General features: G+C 29.4%; 1 protein-coding gene across 1 annotated transcript; it reads left to right on the top strand.

The window, feature by feature from the left end:
- Positions 1-5081: 5081 nt before the first annotated feature.
- LOC149153178 (uncharacterized) lies at positions 5082-5915 on the top strand. The gene has a single exon (XM_089445546.1). The coding sequence runs from the start codon at positions 5182-5184 to the stop codon at positions 5680-5682; it is 501 nt and encodes a 166-aa protein (XP_089301672.1). The 5' UTR covers positions 5082-5181; the 3' UTR covers positions 5683-5915.
- Positions 5916-11511: the final 5596 nt, after the last annotated feature.

Below are 11511 nucleotides of genomic sequence, written 5' to 3'. Positions count from 1 at the left end.
CTAAATGTTATATGTTATATATTATATATTGATGTTGTTTGCTTATAAAAAAAAGTTGAATTTTGAAAACGGTAATTAAATTTGAGGTTAAAAATATGAAATAAGTTTTGAATTGAAAGTGGTATCATTTTTGTTTATAAAACAAATTTGAAAATATTAACTAAATATTGAAATATAAAATAAAACATAATAAAATTTAAAAAATAAATGTAACTCTAATTACTAATAAATTACATCCATCTTTAAAGACTAAATGGTATTATGATCTAATTTTGAAAAATGAACTTCAAAGTATTGTGCATCATTCCTAGTGAATAAAAATCCTAATGAATAAAAAATCATCCTTTATCACCCATAAATCATATCACTCAAATGTAATATGATTCTTTGACTTAAGAAGTGTTCATCGAGATGAGTTTTTCTGTATCATCGTTAGTTGAAGGTTAAAACTATTACATACATTTACCTAAGGTAAGCACGCTTTTCCATTTCATGGGCCATAAGGTACATTGTTTATTTTATGTAAAGTAACCCTAATTTTAAGGAAGATTGAGTAGATTAAAAAAAAAAAAAAAAAACTAAAAACAAAAAACAAACTTTACACAGGAGAAATTCCAACCCACAAACTAAAACACAGGACAGCTATGGTGAAAAGACAATACCAAAGGTGTGAACGATGGGAAGAAACGTACCATTTGTAAAATATCTCCTCCACGTGATTCACAGGAATCGAGGAATTGGAGTTTAGCCTCACCTAATGTGGGACTCGCTCCTTGTATTATATTAGTTTCTTAATTTTGAATATGGAAAAATGGTGTGCTTTCACATTTGTAGAGTAGTGGACTGTAAGCTGGTGGAATTTCATCAACCCCAATAAAGTTTCAGAAAGAAGAAAAGGACCCTTCAAATATCTTTGAAATATGGTAAACCTAAACCCTAAGAAATTCCCAATGTGACAAGGAATCTCCGTAGGCAAGTTGACATGACAAAAATATCACAGTAACTGCAAGATTCCCCTCATGATTTTTAGGGTCCATACTTGGAGTGTCGACATTTCGCTTTGTTAGAAGCCAACTAAATTAAAAAATAAAAAGTTTAATAGTCAGTGGGTGAGAATCTACGTATGGCATGCGGCAAGGTTTATTAAGAATTTTTTTTTTTTTTTTTTTTTAAATAATATTTAGAATTAAGTTGTTGTTTTTTTTTTTTTTAAATTCACACCATTGTCACTATAATTTTTATTTTTACATATAAAGTATAGAGTTATATTAATTATCAAAATTTAGATGGAGTTAAAGATAATATTGTTAATTTTAATGATTAGATTTAAAGAATTTATATATATATATATATTTTTGTTTATTAAGTTATCATAATTTGTGGTTTGAGTAGTAATTACTTAAAGGTATCTAAGTTATTACTTAGAAATTTATTTGATTTTAATCACATTAGTCCTTAATATAACTAGATTTTTGCTAATGAAAGTTTCGTAACCTTTATATTATGAAGTGCTTTAACTAAACACCCTTGTGACCTTTATACTATGAAGTGATTTAACTAAACACCCTTTCACGTCTTTTCACTGTCTATTCTACTCCATATTAGTGTCTATTCTACTCCCTATAAGCTTGATATTTTTAATTATATTATTTAATATAATATTTGTTTAATTTTAAAATGAAATTAGTAAAAATTTTAACAAATTTTTATAATTACCTACTTCAATTTATAATTACCTACTTCAATTTATTTTTTTATTATTATGTTATATAATTTCAAATAAACATATATAGTTAATTAAGGTCTTTCATTGAATCATAAACATTGTCTTACAAAGTTCAAGGTTTTTTCTACTCATTGTCTTAATCTACTACTAGGGAAATCACACCAATGATGGTGAAGGCAACTAGCTAGTTTCTCAACCATCTAAATACTCAGAAATAAGTTCAATTCTACTTAGCCTACTTTTGAGTAGTTGTTTGTAAAGAGTATCAAAATTACTACATATCATCTACCAAGCCATGCATCTAACTATGAAAAGAAATGAAATTTCTAAGGCCAAAACATAAGCCAAGAGATATAGACAATCATCATATGTCAGAGAACATTACTAGGGCCAGACCCTATGCACTTGAGCCTACTGGAGGTTTGTGTCCACACTGAAGATGACCTTCGATATGTGCCAAGCAAGCATTGACGCTAACCAAATAGGAGCATTGGTGGCTTTGGATTTCATTAAGGCATGCAATGATCTCATTGCAGTCCTCATATTTTTCTTTGAGCACTTGGCCTAGGAGCGTCCTCATCTGCCAATGAAGAGTGGTGGAAGTAAGGTATTGAATGTGTCTCTCTTGGTGTGGCCAAGGTCAAGAACCCAACTAGCAACTTCAGTTTGAACTTCAGAGTGGGAATGGTAGACATTGGTGGTTAAAGCTTTCAATTGTTGGATTTCCACCAAGTGGAGTAATAGAATGAAAATTAACAATAGCAAATTGGGCTTAAGTCTAAGCACTAGGCTTGCCTAAAGAACCACAACCTCTAGACCCAACAAAAAAACATTCTCCAACAAGACATAACTTTCCAAAGTGACACCAGACTAATAAAAAACATTCATAAAATATTATCTAAATAATAGAGAAACAAAATATCAATATCAATATTACATGTTCTCAATAAATTTATTTTATATTATATTTTATTTATTTAATAATTAATAAATAAATTTGACTAATAATAATAATAATAATAATAATAATAAATTTATTAAATATTCAATATAATAGTGCTCTTCACATTTATAATGGTATAAAATTCATAATATATGTTTTAAAAATAAAATTGGTACCTTATAGAGGGTACTTATATCATTTTTAATTAGTATTTTAAATGTTTTATGTTTTTAATTTTTTTGGTATATTATCTAATTACTTTTAAGCAAAATCTATTAGCAATTGTGGAATTACAAATTTTATATTTTGAGATTATATAGTTAGAGCCTCTAATAATTTGTCATTTAAAAAATGTAAAGTTGCAATTTCATCAATAATTAAATTACCAACTTGTAAAAAAAAATTAAAAAAATATATAATTTTAAAATAAATTCCATAAAATTTGTCCTAAAATTTTAAGCTAAGATAGATAATTTGTTGTGTACAAAATACATAATCAAGCCTGCAAAAAATCTATTCTAAACCAGATAGATAATTTGTTGTGTACAAAATACATAATCTATATATACAAGCCTGCAAAAAATCTTAGAAATTCTTGCACGTATAAGTTTTAAAATAAACTCTTAGTATTCTAATAACTTTAATGAACATGACATTTAGCAAAAATGTGGTACTCCGTAGCCTCTTACGAGGCTTATGGGAATGAAATTGTGCTTTTCAATCATTATATTCTCAACTAGCTCTTGTATGGTGTTCATTTTCTTTAACTCTCCTAAATTGAGTTCTAGTTAGAGACCTTTGTGGCTTTATGCAACCTAACAACCATATTCCCTAGCAAATTGCATTCAATTTCAGGAGTAGCCATTTGTTGTTTTTGTTGTATTAGAGTATTTATAATTGAGAAATGAATTAATGCTCACATGATGGGCTTTTGAGTGATTGAAATTATAAAGAGGGTTTTAAGAATTATTTCGATTAATTTTTTTTCTAATTCTAATTCATTAAAACTAATGTAAGACTAGATCACCAAATTACACTTCAATGTAAATTGATGGCGGCATAATTTACAGAGGCGAGGAATTATCTGGACAGTTAAAAGTGGCCCGAAGGCTAAACAAATTTCAAAAAATCTGGCAGTAATAGTTTTTGAATTATTTTTTGACGGTGGAAATGGATTCAACACCATCAAAAACCTTTGGGGCACCCAGAATCTTGAAGTTTAACCACTGTAATCTGGATTTACAAAAATCTCTTCTAAATTCTATCAAAACCTTACCGAAATTTTCATGATTTTCAAAATAAATTTGTAAGTTGATTAGACTAAAACATTGATGACTAAACAAACCAGAAAAACCCCACAAAACCAATTGATGACTAAACAAACCAGAAAAACCCCACAAAACCACTACTGGAACTCTCCCAGATATCTAAATACGAATTGGTTACTTACAATAAGACTAACTAACTAGTTTACAAAATCTTAAATTAACTAATTCCGTGTCCAGGTGCAAGGCAATTCAATTAATGATAACCGTGTTATGAAATATTGTATAAAATATAAAACCAAAATTCAAATTTCATCAAACTTAGAAATCTTTACCCAAATAAAATTATTAAAATTAAGAAAAACAAAAGCCTAATTCAAACCCAAATTGCCAATAATAGTTTCAGCTAATAATTCAAATTCCAAATTCCAACTTTGCCATGGATTCAAGCAACCATGTCAGAGCAAAGCACTAGTATACTCAAGTTGTCCGCCTGCTCATAACCAGATATAGTATATAAATGTATATGAGTGTCCGGAGAAATCTTTTTACCAAACAATGTTACTGAAAATGGAATTCTTTGGCTTCCCAGACTTGTTGGCGTTTGGATGGTTTCTTTGTTGAAGCGCTGAAAGTTGGAAATGTTTCATCTTTAGAAGTGGTAAGTGGCCAATGTTACTGCGCTCCTCTATTCCTAACTGCACGGCCAAAAGAGCAAAGAAATTCCAAGTACCAAAGTGGATTTGTACTCATGTTAGAAGGGGTGTGTACTCTAACAGCAATGCCGGATCTACCTATCTTAATCAATTGGCGTTTGAGCTGTGAAGCACGCTGCTGTCAAAATTGACGAGCGAAAGGCACGCCACATTTTTGGGTCCCCCAACTAATTAAAGTTGGACCCTGTATTTAAATTGAAGCACACTGAATATCTCCCCGGTTTGTAATTCCGCCCAAACTCGATACCGTCGAACAGTTAAAGTTGAGAGCGGCAGAAAGTGAAAAGTTGATTTGGATGTGTTCCTGCGAACCAGCCTGTATAACACTCTCTCCTTTTCATTTAATTGACAAAAATAAAAATAAAAGTAATGAGCGTCTTTCTCTGTAACTATATATATGCATCCATGGCTCCATCTATCCGTTCGGAGTTGAGTGAATGAGTGCTCTGCATTCATATTCATAATCTCTGCATTGCATTCACAGTCAATGATCTGCGCCTCTGACGCAAAGGTTATTAATTGATCATCATCATGAAGTCTGTAAAGATTACGAAAACTGCGCCCTCTGAAATTGTGAAGATGGTGTGGCATGCGGTGGCCAAGGCTGCTCCAGATCATCTCAAAGCCGACGTGGGCAAAGCGAAGGATATTGTGTTTGACGCTCTCAAGAAGAAGAGGCGCGCCTATGGAGGCATCACAATAAATCACTATAGGTCTCTCCTACACTTACCCCATTCCTTCACGAAGCCCAAGAAGCCCTGCAACCTTTCATCTTCTTCCGACGCCACTTCTTCGTCTGAACAGCAGCTTGTTCCTTTTGATGCCTGCACCTCCTGCAATAACAACGACGATGATTCCATAAATCCTGTCTCCACTTTCATATTGAAGAGATTTAATGAAGATGCGCCCAATCTGGATGAAGAGATTGATCGATTGGCCGATGATTTCATTGCTAGTTTTCATGAAAATTTCCGACTGGAGAAACAACGGTCATTTAGGCAATATCAGGAGATGCTTGCCAGGAGCACTTAGTTGTTAGGTAATATTAATCCTCTTGCTTCCTAATACATGTTGAGCGTTCTTAGGTCTCTAAACAGACTGAAAATGCAGCAATAAATTATATGTTAAATCTGGCTGCTGACTTTCAGTGTGGCATAATGTCCCCCACTCCTCTGGCCAACTGCAGAAGGCTGCATCGTTTTCCAGAGAAAAAAACTGGCTCTACACATTGCATTTATTGGTTGTTAAGAGATTCAAATAGAAGTCTAACTGATATATACATATGTATATTTTTAAAAGCACTTGTAATTTTGAGCTACATATTCAATAAAAGATTTCTTTAGGCTTTGCAGTGAGTATATCCATACTCGTCTGCCGAATCACACATTAACTCAGTGTGAATACAATAACATATCAAATTAATTTATGTGCGCAGAACGTTTGTATTTTTCCAATATCAGGCACCCCTTTACGTCGAGTGCGCTCTGTACTGCATGAGCTCTCGTTTTCTTTAACAACTTTATGTTTTGGCAAATGATATTAAATGATTACAGTTGGCACTGCTATCAATATTTACGTTAAATAGCGTTTCATTATGGAAAAGATATAGTGGACGACAGTTCCAGACTCCAGTACTAATCTCCGTAATCCGTTTTCTGACCCATCGCTGTCGTCGATTTTCCTCTTTGCATTTGATGGTGAGCAAGTCATATATGCAACATTCCTTGATGTCCTCAATAGCTCTTGCAGGATTTTGAGGTCATGTTTGCTCTGGGTTTCCATTATTTACTGGGTAATTCTCAATATACAGCAGCGTTAGCCATTATAGAAAAGAAAAACTCGGGAAACTCCCATTATGCGTATCAGATAGCTTCGGATCAAAAACTAGAGGGTTGAGATTACGCAAGTCCTATGTACCAGACAGAACAACTTCCACTATTAGCTCGCTTATGAAGGAATCCTCGTACAATAAAAAAGAAGACAGAAAAAATAAGCCTCGTCCAATAAGGAAAAGAAAGCCAGAAAAAGTGATAATCAAGAGACGAAAAGAGACACCAATCATAAATCAGAAAAGACGACACAAGCATATAAAACAAAACAAAAAACTTAACGCAAGTCAAGAAATGACTTAACTCAACTCATCCCTCCATTCATTGCATGCAGAGGAGAACCCCGGGGTCCATGCAGTCATGGCTAGGCTACCGTCCTCTAAAACCCTAGGAGATGGATCGATGAACTGTCTGGTATTCATTAATGCTATGTTAATCTGGTTCTGATCATAAAACTACACTGGTTGGTTTGAAAAGTATAGACCAAACCTTCTGGATATGATTATTACAGAAAGATTCCCAGCATTAATGCTATGGTTGTTTAAATTTTCATTCAGGAAAGGCGATAAGCATTAGATTTTACTTTAATAAACCTGTATGGACAGATTTGACGCGGCAATCTAACTGAAAATGCAGCGCTCCCCCTTTATTGGAACTGCACTATCGTTACTCCCATGGTGCCAGCCAGCTTGACTCCACAAATGCAGATTCGCTGGGGCAATTTAAGGTATGGTTGTTGACAGTAAGAAATGCAGAGATGAATATACTATTGTTTTTGTTCGTTTTGATTTCCAAAAATAAACTGGAAATCTTCGATGCGAAGTTTCTGGTATTTTCAATATGATAATTAATCTCGCAGAGGAACGCACGGATATCGCAAAGCTGAAAGAAGTGAGTGTTGTAAGCACGCGGCGCCGACTGTAAGGTACGATGCCAAACATGGTCCAATCATGGTTCTGGTTGAACTGTATCTAATTTTGGACCCAAATAATTTAGGAATCGTCTAAGAAAGAATGGGCGAGATTGTTAAAAGTGTACTGGAATTTGGGTAAAAAATATTATTTTTTTTGAAAATGTTTAATTCATGAAAATGAATTCAGCATCAACAAATCAAAGTCAAATTTACAAAAATCTTTATCAAATTTTTATGGGAAAAACAATCTCTTTAAACTAAAACAATAAGTTATAACATATAACTTTTGTTTGGAAGGATATTTTCTATGCCCATGCCCTAAAATCTTTTGAGATTCCCTCATTATACATGTAGTTTCTTCTGATTTTTACACTCGAAACTAATTTACAAGTATAGATATCCCATAGCGGTTTTGATGCAGTGGATTTCAGCCAAAGGTCAGAAATAAATGTGATTTGAAAAAAGGATGAAATGACAGCTGTTCAAATAGGTAACGGTCAATTACAATTACATTCTTATTTTAGAAAATGGTGTAGGAGGTTGAAAATGTTTATATTTATAATGAAATTTAAAACAGCGTCAATTAATGATAAACCTTTCGAGTTGTAATGAATTTTAGGTAAAAAATTATTATTGGATTAAGTTTTCTGGGTAGAGACTAGAATTTAAGATTTTAATATATATATATATATATATATATATATATATATATATAAATAAATAATTTTTAAAATCATCGTAATATATTTAAAAGGAGTTTGAAATTTGAATTTTAAATCATTTAAGTTGAAATATTTACATTAAATTTTTGTGTTAATGTAATTTTTACTTTATTTAAATGGATTTTAATAATTTACATTTATATTAAATTATGTTATTAAAATTGGATTTTGAGATTAAAAAGTTGAAATTAGTAATAATAGTGTGGAGAAAATACCAAAAAAAATTTAGAGGGCACATATATCGTTTTCTTAATTTTTACATCGTAATTATTTTAAGTAGAATATTCATTTTCTTAATTTTTACATCGTAATTATTTTAAGTAGAATATTCATTTTTAGAATAGAGCTTCTTAGAGAGTTTGAGACGTTTCAACAATTTTCCACCAAGATTATGGAAGGGAGGTGTGTGTCTCGAGAGGTATAGATTTTGGGAAAGGTGATGTAAGTGCATAGAGGGGATCCATACTCATCATTTTTACTCATACATACATAATTCATCCATAGATCATGAACTTCAATAATAAAATATAGAGATCCATATTCGTTATTTACTATTCTTAAAAATTAAATTCATCATTCTAAATTCTAAATTGATTTAAAATTAAAATTCATCATTCATCATTCTAGAATCTAATTAGTAGTAAGCAAAATAGACTATTATACATAATAAATTGATATTAACTAAAACTCAAAAATAGTAAAGAGTGAGAGACAAAGAGTTAGTGTAAGTACATAGGGTTTGGTGCTCTTGATTAAATACTAATTCCATACCCTCATACATGATAAAATTCAATAGGAACATTATAATCCAAACCTCTCTCTATGTAAAAAATTTTAGTAAAAGGATGAAAATGAAAAATAAAAATATCAAAATGAAAAATAAATGAGAATCTCACTTTCTTAAACATTACCATCAATTACATAGCATCAATATTAAGCATCCCTACTCATAAATTATTGTTTTAAAGCAAAATTAAGGGGACACCCCTACAAGCCTTTTTAACTGAAATAAGTCTCCAAGTGTATGTGAGGAAACATTTCACAAGCATCCCCATCCCATATGCATGCACCCCACTCTGGAAACACGTCCCATAGAACATTGTATTTGACCCCTGATTAAGTTGTAAATTATATATATATATATATATATATATATATATAATATTGTATTTTTAAATGAAAAAAAAATATTAATTTTGATAGCTATTGTAAATTAATAAAATATTTATTTAAAAAAAAGTTTTTAAATAATGAATGATTATTAAATAAAATAAATTTAAAACATAAATAATAAAGAAAAAGAGGAAATACCAATTAATACTACAAGTTAATCAATGAACTTTTTTAGAATATGTTTTGAAACAAATAGATGATTATTAAATAAAAGAAATTTAAAACATAAAAATAATAAAGAAAAGAAGGAAATACCAATTAATACTACAAGTTTAAATTATTAAAATCAATGAATCTTTTAAAAATAGTTTAAGGTAAAAATAGAATTTAAGTTCTGAGACATGATATAGCCTTAGTTAAATATCGATAACATCAATTAAAATTCATGTGAATACTAATTGTAAAATAAAGTTAAAAAATCGTTATTAAAGGTTAATAAAAGAATAATGTATTAGATGACTATTAATCATAATTAGTTATTAATTATAGTAAGATTGAAGTGAGGTTATATTGAATATAAGGTGCATCAATTCAAAAATATAAAGTATTCAAAAATATAAAAGATTTAAATACGAAAAATGTTTTATAAATGTTTAAAGTTAAAAGAGAAAAAATATATAAAGTAAAGAAATTTAAATTTGAATTAAAAAAAGAGAAGTAAAAATGATCAAACAGAATAAGGTTAGAGGATATGATTAAAGAGGGGAGGAAATGATTAAAAGGGAAGATTTCCTATAAAGTTAAAAATGAAAAATGAAGGAAAGATAATAATTATTTTATAATTATTTTATAAATAAAAGAAATTTAAAACATAAAAATAATAAAGAAAAGAAGGAAATACCAATTAATACTACAAGTTTAAATTATTAAAATCAATGAATCTTTTAAAAATAGTTCAAGGTAAAAATAGAATTTAAGTTCTCAGACATGATATAGCCTTAATTAAATATCGATAAAATCAATTAAAATTCATGTGAATAATAATTGTAAAATAAAGTTAAAAAATCGTTATTAAAGGTTAATAAAAGAAAAATGTATTAGATGACTATTAATCATAATTAGTTATTAATTATAGTAAGATTGAAGTGAGGTTATATTGAATATAGGGTGCATCAATTCAAAAATAAGATTTAAATACGAAAAATACGAAAAATGTTTTATAAATGTTTAAAGTTAAAAGAGAAAAAAAGGTATAAAGTAAAGAAATTTAAATTTGAATTAAAAAAAGAGAAGTAAAAATGATCAAACAGAATAAGGTTGGAGGATATGATTAAAGAGGGGAGGAAATGATAAAAAGGGGAGATTTCCTATAAGGTTAAAAATGAAAAATAAAGGAAAAATAATAATTATTTTATAAATAAAAGAAATTTAAAACATAAAAATAATAAAGAAAAGAAGGAAATACCAATTAATACTACAAGTTTAAATTATTAAAATCAATGAATCTTTTAAAAATAGTTTAAGGTAAAAATAGAATTTAAGTTCTCAGACATGATATAGCCTTAATTAAATATCGATAAAATCAATTAAAATTCATGTGAATAATAATTGTAAAATAAAGTTAAAAAATCGTTATTAAAGGTTAATAAAAGAAAAATGTATTAGATGACTATTAATCATAATTAGTTATTAATTATAGTAAGATTGAAGTGAGGTTATATTGAATATAGGGTGCATCAATTCAAAAATATAAAATATTCAAAAATATAAAAATTTAAATACGAAAAATACGAAAAATGTTTAAAGTTAAAAGAGAAAAAATGTATAAAGTAAAGAAATTTAAATTTGAATTAAAAAAAGAGAAGTAAAAATGATCAAACAGAATAAGGTGAGAGGATATGATTAAAGAGGGGAGGAAATAATAAAAAGGGGAGATTTCCTATAAGGTTAAAAATGAAAAATAAAGGAAAGATAATAATTATTTTATAAATATTGGGAAAAGGTCCAGCTAGAGAGGAGTTTAATATATGGATTCTAGGAACTAGGTGAGCATAAAAGAGAGAAAGAAGAAGGGAAATGGTTTAATAATGAAGGCGATGGATTTTAGGAATTGGGTACAAGGGTGGTTGAGGGCCGATAAGGTATGGATTTTAAGAATTAGGCGAGGATGAGAGATAGAGATGGTTTAATGACCAAGGAGATGAATTATGAGATTCTAGGATTTGCTAAGTTTATAACTATATTCTTGATTGTGATTATTAGTTTATTTTTTTATTTATTTTTA

The sequence above is a fragment of the Pinus tabuliformis genome, chromosome 9 (assembly GCF_031772625.1).
Source record: "Pinus tabuliformis cultivar Carrire ecotype Pingquan chromosome 9, CPIR1, whole genome shotgun sequence".
NCBI classification, from domain to species: domain Eukaryota; kingdom Viridiplantae; phylum Streptophyta; class Pinopsida; order Pinales; family Pinaceae; genus Pinus; species Pinus tabuliformis.
This window is presented reverse-complemented; position numbering and strand designations above follow the sequence as displayed.

Coding starts and splice junctions, on each gene's coding strand:
- LOC149153178 (XM_089445546.1), top strand. CDS start 5,182: ATGAAGTCTGTAAAGATTACGAAAACTGCGCCCTCTGAAATTGTGAAG.